Source organism: Erpetoichthys calabaricus, chromosome 4 (assembly GCF_900747795.2).
Source record: "Erpetoichthys calabaricus chromosome 4, fErpCal1.3, whole genome shotgun sequence".
In the NCBI taxonomy this organism is placed as follows: domain Eukaryota; kingdom Metazoa; phylum Chordata; class Cladistia; order Polypteriformes; family Polypteridae; genus Erpetoichthys; species Erpetoichthys calabaricus.
Genome location: NC_041397.2, coordinates 131,114,141 through 131,131,001, shown reverse-complemented (window position 1 = coordinate 131,131,001; position 16,861 = coordinate 131,114,141). Strand labels below are relative to the sequence as shown.

Sequence of the window (16,861 nt, the reverse complement as noted above, 5' to 3'; positions counted from 1 at the left end):
GGACAATCCTCTGCCTTCCACTGAATGCTTAGTTTAGTTTCTTTATTGCTCAGTGCCACAAGGACAAGAGAATTCTTATTCACAATTGCATTTAATAAAGCAAGAAAGCCTGATACATTTAGCTAAGCCAGACTGCTTAAAATTAAATGTATACAGAAACATTTGGATAGACTATAGGAAAACATCTGCATGAGAAAAATGTAGGTTAGGTGATTACTCCACATGGCAAGGTTCATAGCCCATTCTTACACACACTTAAAGGCCAATAATTATTTTTTTTATATAATTATACTTAACTAGAACATTAGAAATTTTTTGAGGAGAACAGACCTTTAGCCCACTTAATCCCTCCAAAATAACATCAAGTTGAGCTTTCAATGACCTTAAAATTCTACTGTACAAATTCTTCATTACTTGGTAACTTATTTCATGTGTCTCTGGTTTCCTTGTGAAGAAAAACTTCCTAATATATGCGCAAAACTTACCATTAACAAGTTTCCAACTGTGTCCCCGTGTTCTTGATGAAGTCATTTTAAAGTGATAGTCTCAATCCACTGTACTTATTCCCGTCATAATTTTAAACACTTCAGTCATATCATTTTCTTAATCTTCTTTTACTTAAACTGTACAGGCTCAGCTCTTTTAATCTTTCCTCATAATTCAACCCCTGTAGCCCTGGAATCAGCCTAGTTGCTCTTCTCTGGACCTTTTCTAGTGCTGCTATGTCCTTTTTGTAGCCTGGAGACCAAAACTGCACACAATACTCCAGATGAGGCCTCACCAGTGCATTATAAAGGTTGAGCACAACCTTCTTGGACTTGTACTCTACACATTGTGTTATATAACGTAACATTCCGTTAGCTTTCTTAATGGCTTTTGACCACTGGAAGTTGATAGCACAGAGTCCACTATGACTCCTAAATCCTTCTCATAAGGTGTACTCTCGATTTTCTGACCGCCCATTGTGTATTCAAACCTAACATTTTTACTTCCTATGTGTAATACTTTACATTTACTGACATTAAATTTCATCTGCCACAAATCTGCCCAGGCCTGTATGCTGTCCAAGTCCCTCTGTAATGAGTCAATGGATTCGAGATTATTTGCCAGTTAACCTAGGTTGGTATCATCCACACACTTAACCAGCTTGTTACTTATATTCCTGTCTCAAGCCATTTATATGTATTAAAAACAGTACTCCTAACGTCAGCCGGTTCTGAAAAGGTTCCTCTTACCTTAACCGTCTGCTTCCTGTGTTAAGATTGTGTACATGTCCAATTCTGCACCCGTGAGCACACTACACTCTGAACTCCCACTTCTTTTAGTTTGATGCCCAATCTCTCACGTGGCACCTTATCAAATGCTTTCTGAAAAATTCTTTTATCTTAAAACAAATCAGAGACATACCAACTTGAATGTTTCTGTTTCCTGATATTATTCTGATTGCCCTAATAAACTAAACCATACACAGTGAAACATGCAGTGCAGGAGATACTTGATTCGTCATCAATGTAGCAGTCATGAGTGACTGCAAGGGGCTCAGTTAAAGTCCATTAACCTTGGTGGGTCGTGACAATGTGTTGCATGTTGATTCGCACCTGCAAGTAGGAGTTTCACTGTACTTTGTACACATGACCATAATGACCCTCCAAAACAAAGACTCACAAGATCTACAACTCTAATGATATTCTTCTTTTCCACAGTGCAGAATTCTGTATTCTTAACATCATGCCCCATCTAAGTTCTCCCTTGGTGCTAGTCAATATTTCATCCTCCTTTGACTTGTTCTACTGTTTTTTTTTTTTGACTTTATTTGTTGTTTTCGTGACTTTTTCAATAATATGCTATAAATCCTATTTGCTCTGCAAAGTGCCTTGTGAAAGTACACACTGTGATCCCCACCCTAATGCTCTTTAGTACCAAATGCTTTCTTTCTCCATGTTGTCCCTCTGTCTTTCTGATTTCTTCTTTCTGCTTCCTTAAATCTTTGCTCTTGATGTAAGACTGCTCAGTTTGGCTCCGAAAGAAAATGGAGTTACCTAAATGTTCCTGACTTTGACGCAGAAACTGTGAGTTCCTCTGCTTTTCTCATTGTCTCCTCTCCATCTCACTTGTCTGTTTTAGCTCCTTTAGGACTGTGGTGGTCTCCATGATATGTGTGTTCATTTCTTTTTACAAATCAGTAATGGTGTGTTCCCCTGATTATCTCTTTCGTTGGCATGGAATGTTCATATTTGCCAGACGTAAATCTGATAAACCCATCTCATCAGGTATTTGCATCACCTCCAGGATGCACTCAAGTCATAAAGCAATACTAGATGTTAAAACAATTGACCATGTTGCACAGGATGATTTTTTTTTTTTTTTTTGCAATTGGATTAATATTGCAAGCAATTCTGAATAAATAACTTTAGGAAAGTTATTTTAATTTAAATCCAAGGACTTTAGCCACTTGTTTCAGCCAACCTCTTGTGCCTGATGTTTGGAGGATGAAGCTGAGTTTAACTGGACACCCCTGCTCAAACTGTTTATTTACTGAATCTCAAAGTATTAATCTCATATTTAAACATGATGTATTTCCTTTAATGCTCACTCACTATTTATTTGCTGAATTTAAAAGACTGAAAAAAATGAAGCAGTGGATGGATTGTGTGTAAAATTTTGGGTACACTGCCAGTCTTCTCCATTGGCAGAAATCATAGCCTCCAGATGCCTCTGGTAGCCACAGCCTTAAAAATAATCTTAATAAATATTGTGCATTACTTTAATACTTATCATCCTGTAACATATTCAGCAACAGGTAAGTTAAAGAGAATTCTAAAACAATATAATTTCAGAGCATTTGATTGTTCAGAATGTGCAATACAATAACTGGGATCAGAATCTGTAATTGAAATTGAATGTAAAGTTCAAACCTTCATTATTTTGCTGTGTAAAAGTGTTTACGAGAGGTACTGTAATTTCTAAGGTTCTTTTCAAATTGGTGGACAAGTTAATGCTGGGGGTGCCTAAATTATTAGCCTTGATTTACATGTACAGTACACCCCTTAATACTTGCCTACAGTATGTAACATTCACTCATCACGACAGTGGCTGAGGACCTCTCACTGCCCCTGTCAGGTTCCAGATCAAATACAAGTTAAAGTACCTCAACAGAATCCAAGGGACAATTGCGGCCCCTGGTCCCATCCTCTGAAAGAAGTACACTTCAGAATACTTTAACATGGGCCACTTTAAGAGCCGCACTCCTGCTAGGACTTCCCAGATCACTACCTAGAATATATGGCCGAGGCTAGCTACCTCAGCTTCAGTACCTTAGCAGGGGTCAGAGGCTGGCTACCTCATCGTTACCTGTAAAATGGCTGCACAGTTCTAACAGATTAAGCACAGTTCATACCTGAAAAACCATGCAAGACATACTCCAACAAGGCTAGGAGTTTCTCCTGTTTACGGCTCCTTTATCCTTCGGTTTTCCCGGTTGGTACCTTTTGAAAGAGGTAAAAATAAATAAATAAATCACTTGAACAAGCACACTGAGGCAGTTTGAGGGAGGTAATATTCAAATTTTAATTTAACTGTTACTTATTATTATTTGGAGAGAAACCAGGCATCAAATACTAGAATCAAAAGTATAGGAAAACATACAACGTGATTGATTCAGATCAATGTTTGTAAAAGCAATCTTCGCTTCAGTCTAACTAGGAAAGAGGTGACCATGTAATTTAAGGAGCCCATTCTCCTTAATCCAACTAAGGCGTCTTTTAAAAGTATGCAACTTTGTGGCCCAGTCATTTTAGGTGGTGCTGCTCTTTCATCCTCGGACAGCATGTTTTTTCGATGCATCTTCAGGAAAGCCTATGCTCTCACTTACTCATACCAATGCAGCATTCTCATATTAAAAGCTGTGCGTCATCCCTCCATTTCGTCTGCCTCTCTCAAAAGCTATATAGCGACCATATCACTGCAATTAAAGTTCTTTCTGTTATACTGATGCTTGATGGTTATTTTTAGTAAGTTACACTCAAGTCCATAAGTATTTGCTCAATAACACAATTTTCATCATTTTGGCTCTGTATGCCACCACAATGGATTTGAAATAAAGCAATCAAGATGTGATTGAAGTGTAGACTTTGAGCTTTGAGTGGCTCAGCAAAAATATCATATGAGTCGTTTAGGGATGACAGATATTTTTCTGCATAGCCCCCCACCTCCAATTTGAAATGACTCAAACGTATATGGAAATTTGACTGACAAGCTGTTCTATAGCCAGGTGGCAGCAGTTCCCTTATTATTTCATTAAATATTAAACAGGTAAAAGATCTGGAATTGATTCCAAGTATGCAATTTGCATTTGAAAGCTGTCACTGTGAACTTTCAATATGAGGTCCAAAGAGCTGGCCATGCAAGTAAAAACAGACCATCACTGGGCAGAGAAAACAAAACAAACCCTTTAGAGAAATAGCAGAAACATGAGGTGTGGTCAAATCAACCATCTGGTATATTCTTAAAAAAAAAGGAATGCACTGGTGAACTCGGCAACACCAGAAGGTTCAGACAACCATGGAAGGCAACTGTACTGGATGAATGCAGAATTCTGTCCTTGGTGAAGAAGAACTCCTTCACAATATTTAGCCAAACCAAGAACACTCTCTGGGAGGTTGACTTATCATTGCCAAAGTCTACTACAATCAAAAGAAAACATGAAAGTAAAGACAGAGGGTTTACAACAAGGTGCCAGCCACTGGTAAGCCTCAAGCATAGGAAGGACTGATTAGACTTTTCCATGGAAACATTTTTTAAAAGCCTTTCCAGTTCTGGAACAATTTTCTTTTGAAAAAGGAAATGAAGATCAATACATACCAGAATGTTGGAAAGAGAAAAGTATGGAGAAGAGAAGAAACGGCTCATGGTCGAGTGAATACCACATCATTTCTGAAACATGGTGGAGGCAGTTTCATTGCATGGACATGCGTGGCTGCAAATGGAAGTCAGTCATGAGTGTTTATTGATGATATGACTGCTGGCAGAAGTAACAGGATGAATTCTGAAGTGTACAGGGCTATACATTCCGCTCAGATTCAGCCAAATGCTGCATAACTGATAGGATGACGCTTCACAATACAGATGGACAATGAGCCAAAACATACAGAGAAAGCAAACCAAGTGCTTTTCAATGCAAAGAAGTAGAATATTCTTCAAATGCCAAGTCAGTCAACTGACCTCAGTACAAATGGACATGCATGTCACTTGCTGAAGACAAAACTGATGGCGGAAAGTCCAACGAACAAGCAGCAACTGAAGACAGCTGCAGTAAAGGCCTGGCACTTGGAGATTGCCCTGGGTTCCAAACTTAAGAAAGTCATTGATTACCAAGGATTTTCAACCAAATATTGAAAATGTTCATTATATTTATGATTCCCCCTGAAAATAGGGGGACATTGTACAAAAGTGTCTGTCTTTTCTAAATGATCCATACAATATTTTTGTTAAACACCTTCAATTAAAACTGAAAGCCCATACTTCAATCAAATCGATTTTGGTACTGTACAGAGACAAAATTATGACAATTGTGTCACTGTACAAATACTTATGGACCCGACTATAGAATAGTCAAAACTGAATGACTGAGACTTGCTCTTCTGTTAATCTGAAGTTATTTTAAGCTAATTCTAAGGTACAAGTTAAACAACAAAGTCCCCAAAATCCCCTGTTTATTATCTTACAAGCATATACACACAGGTTAGTTTATCTAAGCTTAAATATAAATGTTCTAATAGATAGTAACACTTCTTAACTTTTGGTTTTGTATTTACATATTTTCTCAGAATTCCTAACATGTGCATGTCTGTTTTCATCCCCAAATACAACAGTCTGTTCAAAGACATTGTTTTTCCACTCAGTTTGTTTAGCTGATGGTTCAAAAGAAGAACAGATCTGATGGATCTATTTTCTAAAGTGGTCTCAAACTTGGCCCGCAATGTGTTCTAAAATGTTTACTTCTAAACCGTTGTAAGCCCATCAAGTATTTGTTTGCAGCTTCTCCACACGCCCTTAGAATGATGTCATTGTCTGCCTATCATCTTTTGTCCAAACCTTTTTTTGCTAAACTCTTATAAGCTCTATAATATAGTCACAGTCTTGGTCACACAGTTTATTCACTTAAACGCCACTCCGTATCTAATTAAAACACACTAAACCCAGGAGAGCAAAGAGAATCTAGTAGCTGCTGCCATGATATCAGTGGGTGAATGCAGGCTTAACATATATCAGGGAATTGGAAAATGAAAACAGTTGCTAATAATGATGTCCATTGGACAAGCCTGTTGGACCTCTTATGTTGTGCTACTAGAGAAGCAGAGTTAGGGTAGGAATGCAAACCTAAGTAAATGTAAACAGATGAGGAAAGGTGAAGATTAATCCAATTCAGGGTTTCCTGGGGGGGGGGGGGTTATGAGCAATGGCATTTTTCCTAAATCCCCTTTTCACATATTGCTTTTACATTGTTAAATTCATCCATTACTAATGGTCTGTTTACTATAATAAAGCCTAAAATGTTGTACCGGAAAACACAACAGTATACACTTTGTCTGCGGCTTCTCAGTACATCCACACAGCTCTGATAGCCTGAATAAATATGCAGAAATGCTCCGAGACAACACAAGATAAAAGAAGTATACACTTTAACATGTTCCACACTTCTGTGCATTATTGCTAAACATTTGCTTCTCCTATTTGAGAGTGTTTTCTAGTAGGTGATGCTTTTGGGAGTGGGTTTACTCTAGAAGTTGACATTATGGGACATGGGAATGAATGTGCCCAATGATGGACTGGCATCCCAGGGCCAGTTGTCTTGCACCCAATAGCCACCTGAGACCCCAAAAATGGAGTTGGATGGATTTATAACTATGGATGGGTAGATGAAATCTTTTTCCATAGTTTTCTATCACTTGGTTTGTAGCAGCAAAGCTAAAGTAGCTAAATCAATAAAACAATTTCGTATAATTATTTAAAATTGTTTTTATGCTTTTAGGCATACAGCATTTATTTTCCAGTCACTGTTTCATTTAGTAGAATATCTCTGTATATTTTCCAAATGTTTGAAGGCACTAAATCCTAAAGTGAATCCTGTGTGAAGGCTTTTAAAAGGGGGAGGATGAGCTAAAGTCAGTAGTTAGAGACCCTGCACTGGGGCACACTGTACAGACCGTACAGACCACTGATTAGTCATTTAGGGCAAAGTGAAGGAGGCAGCTGCCTAGTAAGGCAAAATGCACACAGATGACAATACAGAGTGGAGTACCAGCATGTCGAGAGCAATGTAAAATGGGACCATCAAAGAAATAATGGAAGAATTATATGAAAGAGAGCATTGGCACAGTGGTGGCACTCCTGCCTCACAACATTGAGACCAGTTTTCAAGTCCTGGGTGCTCCCTGTGTGGCGTATGAATGCTCTCACCGTGTATGTGTGGGTTTCTTCCCACAGTCCAAAGACATGCAAGTTTAGGTGGATTAGGGATGTTAAATCAGCCCCAGATGTTTGTGTGTGTTCACCCTGCAATGAGCTGGCATCCAGTTCTGGGAGTATTCTTGCTTGATGCTTGCTAGGAAAGGCTCCAGCTTCCCTGCTCTAGAGAAGTGGGTTTAGGAGATGGATGGATTACATGAAAGATTAAAATTTCTGGGGGAAACTGACAATATCTAGTGTATTTTTAATTTCTGGACTGGGCCTTGGATTGGAGTTTCTGCTTAGTCATTCCGTGGTGTTCTGCCATATCTGCTTGGGTTTTCTTAAGACAATGTAGTTTCCTTCCAAAAGGTAGGTGTATGTGTGTATGTGTGTGTGTGTGTGTGAGGTTAAATAGCAATGGTTCTGTCTGAGTGAGTGTGGATGTGCATTCACAAATGTGTCCCATAATAAACTGGCATCCCATTCAGGTTTGGCTCCTGCCAGGATTCCATTGCTGTCTGAATAGATTCTGTCACCCCATAACTCTAAAATGAGAAACAGAAACTTCAGAAGATGGATGGATGGATGCCTGTCACAGATTGTTTTTCTTCTTCTTTGGAAAGCATCCATAATAACTATTACAGTGACATAAGATTTGTGTTTCTGTATGCACTGCTTTAAGTTAAGCTGAAGACGTTTATGCATTTGCTTAACTTAACAGCTAACTAGAACACAGTCTTTTGTATCAGGTTTTCCATTATGTACAGAATTAGATTTTAATAAAAGAAAAGAAACCAGACCAATAAAAAAGCACAAACACAGGTAATGCACTAAGGGTATCAGAGTCCTGGTCTCTTTCAGCCTCTCTATCTTCTTGTGAAGCTCCTACACCATCATCACAATAGTTCCTTTAGCAGCAGTTTTGATATGGCTGTGAGCTCACCTAGTGCTAGGCAAAGTGCCTTGTGGCCTGACATGAACTGCCAGCTCTCTGTCCAGCATCTCCTTTAATTAGGGCTTTGAGTGACATGTGACCAGAAGAAGTGGAGCTTCCACGTTTGTTTTTGACCTCAATGGGCTGCCTCCATTCCCAGGCACCTCCAGTTCCCTTACTATGTGTGTCTTTCATGGATTATGGACCTTTTCCCGACCTCTCCTGTTTATAAACTTTTTTGTCAGCTATTAAATGCAAATGAGCAGGTCCAGCTATCAATTGATATTCATTCCATAGCTACTGTGTGTCCTGCTAAACTCCTGAGTTGTCAAACCAAGGCTTACCTTTATTCTGCCCAAATGATTTGGCCCAGTGCTGATGTATAAAATGTTCAATAAAGAAGAAAACAACAAACTTCTTTACCGACAGTTCTGAACGGTGATCACCAGTGAATTCAGAGCTTAGTCCACACTGCTCAGCAGATTACACAAAAGGGGTCAGCGAATAAAGCTGAATATGCCAGTGCTTACCAAATGACAAGGGTACTGTACAAGAATAAATTCAATTAAATGCCACGTACACTTTCTATACACGCATTACACATTGATTACATTTTGCCTGAAGAAGGGGCCTGAGCTGCTTTGAAAGCTTGCATATTGTAATCTGTTCAGTTAGCGAATAAAAGGTGTCATTTTGCTTGACTTCCCATTATACACATACACATACATATACATTTATATAATCTTAATTATAGTATTGTAAAGCATACACAAATATATAATTTGGCAGCATGAAAACCTGTAATACAAATAGATGTTAAATCACAGGTAAATACTTTTACCTACATAATATAAACATTTTAAAAAATACTTTAGTAAAAGCAGATGGACAGCACAGTATAGTCAGAATCAAGATGGCACATGCAGAAGAGATAGCTAAAAAGTAAAGTAAGCACAAGAATAGGGGATCTGAAATATAAAAGTGAAAAAATAGTGTTTAGACATATTGGGAGCTTCAAACCAATGAGTCCTAAAGACTAACAAACTAACAGTGACTGGGTTCTAGTAAAGGCTGACATTACAACTACATGACTTATCCATCAATTTTAGTCATAGCCTTCATTTCCATAATTTTAGTGAGTTGTAGACAATCACACCTCAAGCTTGGGACATGTAGTGTGATGTACCCAGTGATTCAGTTGTACCATTCTGGAAAAAGCTAAGACAACATTCAGTCTGATCTTGTCTTAAGGCATAAGGGTGGGCTGTTGTGTGAGGGGGTGCAAAAGCTGGCAATGAATGAGAAGTCTTCTGAAATTATGATATATACAAGAAGGAAAGAAAATGGAAATATGCAAAAAGAAGAGAGGCCTGTGTATGTCTATCTATCTATATATACGTGTGTGTGTGTGTGTATAAATATATATATAGTATATACTAGTATATATACACATACATACTTTATAATTAACCACTAAAGTCTGTGTGTCCAGTCCCTCTGAGCAATCTGATTGGTCAATTTGGCTTTGGTGATGTGATGAAAGAGGAAGTGCAGGTGTAAGACAAATGAGGAGGACAAACAGCACAGGAGGCATGCGGAGAGTCACCTTCAAAGATAGCAAGTATAAAAGGGGACAGGGTGCAAGAAACCTGAAAATAACAACTGTGTCAGAGAAACAGGTTTTACGGGAACACACTGAAAAGAGGGACATTCATAAACACGAACATCGAGGAAAGTAGCTGAAAGTGTACTTAGGGCAAGAGATAGCAAATATTTTTTAATTATTCTTTGACAGGTAGCATGGCTAGTATATATATATATATATGTATATATAATGCTAAGGGTTGTGATTTATCTGTCACTCAATTACACATAAACCATTGGGGCTAGAACCTCGATATTAATCAAAAGCTTATGACCTGATACATGCTGGTGACACTAAAAATGTGGCTAGCAGTAAGCTTGGTAAAAGTTTTTGGGTAATTTTTTATGGCAAACTGTGTAGGAAAAACTGATCAAGAAGGTGACATGCCAAAGAGAAAATGAAAGCGCATTGATATCAGTGACAGTGACATGGGTGTGAAGCAAATTGTAGAAGCTGTTTTCATGATGAGAAGAAGAAGAATGAAAGCTCTGGCATCTGCCAAGTATCAAGCAAGTTCAGTGTGGCAACCGCCTGGTACACGCAAACTACTAGGACTGGAAACTTGGTCTTGGGAGGACTAAAGGTCCTAGGTGTTTCCCAGTATATTACTACAAATAAAATGTTAATTGGTGTAGTATGAAAAAGAAAACCTTTGACAGATGTGTATTAAGTTATGATGCTGTGCATCACCTCTATCAGATATTGACATTGGTGAGTACTGTGATCAGTCATTGAATGGCTGATGTTGAACTTGATAGAAGGACTCAGAAGGTTTTTGTTTTCTAATTCACATGAATTGATAATGCTTATCAATTATTAAGAAGCAGCAGACCAGGTGTCTATAAGTACCCATAGATCAATACCATTCAGCCATCTTTATTTGAGGGTTACTTCAACATTTTATGATTCAACTCATTTTATTCAACATTTTATCTTCCTGCACTTGTTTTTGGGCAACTGTGGAAATTTAATCGGCAAATGGCTATGGCTTACAGTGTGTCACTTCCACTTTGTAACAGCGGTCTTTGTGACTTAGGGGTGAGTGAGGAGAGGGTGTCCATTACATTATGGTGCATCATTGAGGACTTCATAGTACACAACTCCTGTCATAGTTGAACTGCTAGTGACTAGAACTATACTTCATAGAAGGGCATTACTAAATAACAAGTATAATCAGCTGTGAACAGTGGGGTCATCGTGTACCCAAAACCCAGAGCACAAGTCTCAGTTTCAGAAGGTTGCCTCCTTTAAACACACAATTTATTCTCCTTCTCCACCTGCACTCTGGGTGATCCTTTATCCAATGCCAGCTCGCCTGAGAACAAGACACTTCTTTTAAGGTTGGACCTGGGAGTACTTCTAGCATGTTGTAAGTGCACCTCAGCAGCTCTTCCAGGTCAAATGGCTAAGGTTTAGGAGATTGCCCTCTAAGAGCTCCTTCCTGTGGATCCAGAGGAGCTTCCATGCACCAAGTGCACTTCCCATGCAGCCTTGAGGGAGCCCAGTCTGAGTATACACTGCCACCTAGTGTACTGGGGGAGTACATGGCTTATGCAAGCAGTTTGTCCATCCATTACCTTGGGCTGTCATCCAGGCACAGCTTTCCAGCCCACCTTTAAACTCTACATTAAAAAGCCATCATTAGATATCAAATTACATGACATTAATATTGCATATAGCCAAATGTTTATATGGTGGGATTATGTCTCAGTCTTCTAATGCTTTTACTTACTTGTGTTACAAGTTTATCATAAGACATGTTATACTTGTCCACATCCTCAGAACTTTTGAAAGCATTGGTATTGTATGTGTGCAATTAATTAAGGATAAAAAAACGCAAGACCTGAACCGTCTTCAGTAGAGAAGCAACTTTTTAATCTTATGTGTCTGTTTTCTTTTTTCAGACCAGTCTAAACAGCATGATGAGTGTTTACAGCGAGACTGGAGACTACGGTAATGTGAACGTCAGTGGAGAGATTCTTCTCAACATCTCATACAGCTACAAAACTGGAGCACTAAATGTTCTTGTGAAGCAGTGCCGTAACCTGGCCATTGCAGATGAGAAAAAGCAAAGAACTGACCCGTAAGAACAATTTACTATCCGTAACAAGTTTGTTGTATGAACAATTTAGTGTGGCATGCTCTTGTTTCATCTTGCAACGAAACCGATATATTTTGGATATAAATGCCATAGGCATGTCTATGCATTATTGAGAGAAACTGCCATCTAATAGCTGTCCATCATTAAGCTCTTCAGATTTTACAAAAATGTGAGAAAAATGTAATGGCTTTCCTTTAAAACTCTATACAGTAAATAAAGTACCAGGCAGTTAGGCATTTTAAGCTTTTTAAATTCAAATTAACAAGTTACATCACATTATGTACCACATTATGTTAACTGACATTTTCTGTTATGTGTGCTTCTGTCACATAAATTTATAACTGCAGATCTTTAAAGTATTTGTTCTACAAGTTCCAAGTGAGCAACAGAATCAAACCTCCATTTATTTTTACAGATTTAGCTGCATGTGTGCTTTACTCATTCGCAAATAGTCAGACTTTTGTGCAGGCCCTTTGAAATGCAGCCTTTTTAAAGCTCCTCCAGTGTACTCGTCAAATGAGACGGTTTATTAGAATTCTCTGCATTATGCCGAGTACATTGGCTGTGTTAGTCACTGAATTTTCTCCTGGTGTTTTACGGGGATCGAGTCAGAGGAGTAACTGATGACTGATCACTTCTAGACGCAGACTCTGCAGTCTGCATTTGCTCAACAAATGATAGATTTATAAATCTAAGTGTGTATGTCATGCTGTCCCTTGTAAATTATAGTAAAAGGTAAACTGCTATATTGTCATAAAGTACTACGATAATGGCCATTTAGTTTAAAGACACTGCCAGGCCATTTCTTATTGTGCTAAATCATAAAGAATGAAGATCCTTTTTAGACTTGATGCCATCAGCAGCCAGCCAGCTAGTCATTGAGGTAGGTATCACTAGAAAGTTGACAGTTTGTACTTTGGAGGACATTTGGAATTATTAGTTGTTCTAACATAAACATGTAGCCATGCTTGTCTTCCCTTTTTCCCACATGCATTTATATTTTCAGCTGGAAGTCCTCCAAGTGTTTATAATATAAAAAGAAATGTGGACAGTTGGATGATTATGTTCTATAAATATATATGATTTGGCTGACTGCTCACTGATTGCTCGCACATCGTGTCTAAAAAATATTTAGAGAGCAGAAGCACTTGGCCTACCTCCAGAAGATGGTGGCAGCTTATAGGTGCGTCCTGAGGTAAACTCAGTGCTCTTAAAGCAGCACAAAATCTGCAGAAGGAAGATGGATTTGTACAAGTTGAGAAAAGTAGAGATTTATATGTTACTTGTTTATGCAAGTAGTTTCCCCTAGGTTATTGTTGTTTTATTAATTAAAAATAACACCGAAAATGAATTTCCAAATATTATATAGTTTTTGTCATCCTACAGTTCAGGTACCAAAACATTGAAGGCCACCTTCCAAATATGCTGTTGCTCCTCTATGTGCTACCAAAACACCTCTGATACTCCTAGGCATGGACTGTACAAGGTGGCACCAGACTATAAGCAGTAGATCCTCTAAGTCCTGTAAGCTGTATGGTGAAACCGCTGCCCATCAGACTTGCTGTTCCATAACATCCTACAAATGCTCGATTGGATTGAGATCTGGCAAACCTGGAGGTCACTGCAACACCTTGAGCTCTTCATCAGGGTCCTCAAACCCTTCCCAGTGAAGTGTGTCAAGACAAATTATTGTTTTGAAAGATGTCACTTCCATCATGAAATACAATTGCCATGAAGGGGGAGTACCTGCTCTGCAAGGATGTTTAGATTGGTGGTATGCATCTATGCCTGGACCAAGGATTTCCCAGTTGAATCTTGTCCAAAGCACCACACTCCTTCCACTGGCTTGTCTTCTTCCCAAAGTGCACCCTGTTCATATCTCTTCCCCAGGTAACCAATGCACATATACTTGTCTGTCCATATGTTGCACCAGAAAACAAGATTCATCCAACCAGGCCACCATCCATTAATCCATGGTCCAGTTTCAACAATGAGCTTGCATGTTCATTGTGGGCACTTTGAACGACAGACAAAAGTTAGTAAGAGCAGTCTGGCCTGTATCTATGCAGTCCCATATGCAACAGGGTCTGATGGCACTGCGTGTTGGGACACATTACTCCTATAACCCCCATTAAAATGACTAGTGATTTGTGCCACGGTAGTCCTTTTGTTGATCCATACCAGATGGGATAACCTTTATTGACCTCTCACATTAGTGAAGTCTTGGCCACCTATTTTGGTGGTTCACGCTTCCCCATCCCCCCGCCCCCCCCCACCCCCCCCCCCCCCCTTGGACCACTGTCAGTGCTGACCATGAGCACCCTACAAGACTTGCCATTTCAGAAATGGTCTAACCATGGGGTCTGGTCATAACGATTTGGCCTTTATCAAAATCACGCAGGTCCTTACATTTGCCCATATCTTCTGCATTCAAAAGGGCGACTAAGTACCTAATATCAGCATTTCATCTAATTTCTGTGAAGTGATAATGGCAGAACATTAATAAATCATGAGTCATATTTTGTTTGTTTGTTTGTGGGGTTGACAGCATTTGTAACAGGGAGAGTAGAGTTTCAACAGTTTTACAGATTGACCAAAGATGATGTCTCCTTATTTGATTGAGCAACAGCATATCCTCCTGTAGCACCTCCTAGGTGTCAGAGAAAGAAGAGACTAAAGCTAGGGTGCATGCTGTCCTTGACGATCCTGTAGATTCTTCATAGGCATCTCTTTCCACCAATGTCACTGATGGAAGGAAGATGGATGACAGTGATGGACTGGTCAGTCTTACCTCCTGCTGCAGTGCCATATGACCAGACATCTTACAGATCCCCTGCCAAACACTGATGTGACTGGTCAGTGCACTCTTAAAAAAGCAATGTTCTCTGTAAAAGTTCATGAGGTGCAAGTCTTTCCTTGACAAGGTTCCTTAAAAAGAAAGTGAGCTTTCCTCACAAGAGCAGAGGAGTACAGGGACCAGATAAAGTGCATTGTAATGTGAACTCCAAGGGATTGGAAGCTTTCCATGCTTTTCACCCTCAACTCCACTGATGTAGGTAGGGCTGCGTGTCTTCTCTCTTCGTATTAATTGCTTTGTTTTGATGGCAATCAAGGTCATATTTTTACCTACCCACCATGCTGAGGCATGTTTGATCTCCCCCCTACGCAGTGTTTTACCATCATCAGTAACAAGCCCAATAACAGTGGTGTCTTTTGTAATCTTGATGGCATTTCTCTATGTCTGGTGAAAATAATATAAATTATGGGGATGAGCACATATCCTAGTAAGTTCACCTATTCAGAATTCATTTTGAGGAGGCACATTTGACGAGCCTGGCTGATTGTAGTCAGAAAGTCCAGAATCCAATTAAACCAAATGGTATTAAGTCTCAAAGTTGTGAGTTTCACAGGAATGATAGTGTTAAAGGCAGAACTAAGGTCTATGCATAACATTCTTACACAATATATAGAATCCAGAATATAGTGTAATTCTCACTTTTGGGTCTGACCAGCTATCCAATATGTTCCAGCTTCTTATGCCATGATAAACAAGAATGTGTTTGGTAACAGTCATGTGCAGTGTACTGGGAACTGCAGATCTGTTTGCATGTTGTGGGGCTGTAAACTGGCTGGAATCCTGTCTTTGATAACAACAACAACATTTACTGTGTTTATATAGCACATTTTCATACAAACAATGTAGCTCAAAGCGCTTTACAAAATTAAATAAAAGGAAATTAATATAAAACATAAACAAACAAGATTAGGCAATAATATACAGTATGTAACAAAGAACAAGGTAAGGATGAATGGCCAGAAGGACAGAGAAAAAAACCCAAAAACTCCAGTTAGGCTAGAGAATAAAAAACAACAAAATCTGCAGGGGTTCCAAGGCCAAAAGATCACCCAGCCCTCAATAGGCATTCTACCTAACACAGATGGTCTAAATCAGTCCTTATGGTTTTTAGGATTCAAATGGAAAAAAATGTTGACGATGGTCATGTGGACATCTGGGACACCCACCATTCAATCCATAAACACAGAGGGCAGTCTGTGAGTACGTTGATCAGGTGGTGGTGGTGGCAGTAGCATAGATCACCACCACAGAAGAACCAGAAAAGACAGTAGAGAATAGTAGAGATTTGCAGGGAACTGCAGAACCCAGAGGAAAATGAGAATTCAATGTGCATATAGACTAATAGTGATAGAACTAAAATGTAGCTATGAAAAAGCCATTTTAAAATATTGGGTTTTTAGCAGTTTTTTAAAATTGCTTTACGGTACTAGCCTGGCAAATTTCTTTTGGTATTCAAAATTTTAGATACATAACAGCAAAAAGCCAGCTCACCACTTCTTTTCAGGTTTGCTCTTGGAGTTATAAGCAGACCTTCATTTGAAGATCTGAAGTTACGACTTGGGAGTTTAAGAGGACAAACATTCCATAATATAGGACAGGGTGAGATTATTTAAGGCTTTGTAAACCATTAGTAGCATTTTAAAGTTAATTCTAAGTGGTACGGGTAATCAATGTAACAATGTTAATCCTAGTGAGATGTGCTCAGATTTTCTTTTTCTAGTTAAGATTCTGGCTGCTGCATTCTGCATTAACTGTAACCGATTGATGTCTTTCTTAGATAGTCCTGTTAGGAGTGCAATACAGTAATCGAGTTGACTGAAAACAAAAGTGTGCACTAACTTTTAATTTCTTTCAAAGTTATAGGAGGTCTAACTT

At 38.9% G+C, this 16,861-nt stretch overlaps 1 protein-coding gene across 3 annotated transcripts in view; it reads left to right on the top strand.

Moving 5' to 3' along the window:
- sytl5 (synaptotagmin-like 5) overlaps positions 1-16,861 on the top strand; it is a 464,560-nt gene that overhangs the window by 423,258 nt on the left and 24,441 nt on the right. For 2 of the 3 annotated variants that reach the window (XM_051927103.1, XM_051927102.1), the window contains 2 exons: positions 2,004-2,069; positions 11,933-12,111. In XM_051927103.1, coding sequence (XP_051783063.1) covers positions 2,004-2,069; positions 11,933-12,111 — 245 coding nt within the window. The remainder of the gene's footprint in view (positions 1-2,003; positions 2,070-11,932; positions 12,112-16,861) is intronic. The other variant, XM_051927104.1, reaches the window with a different exon arrangement.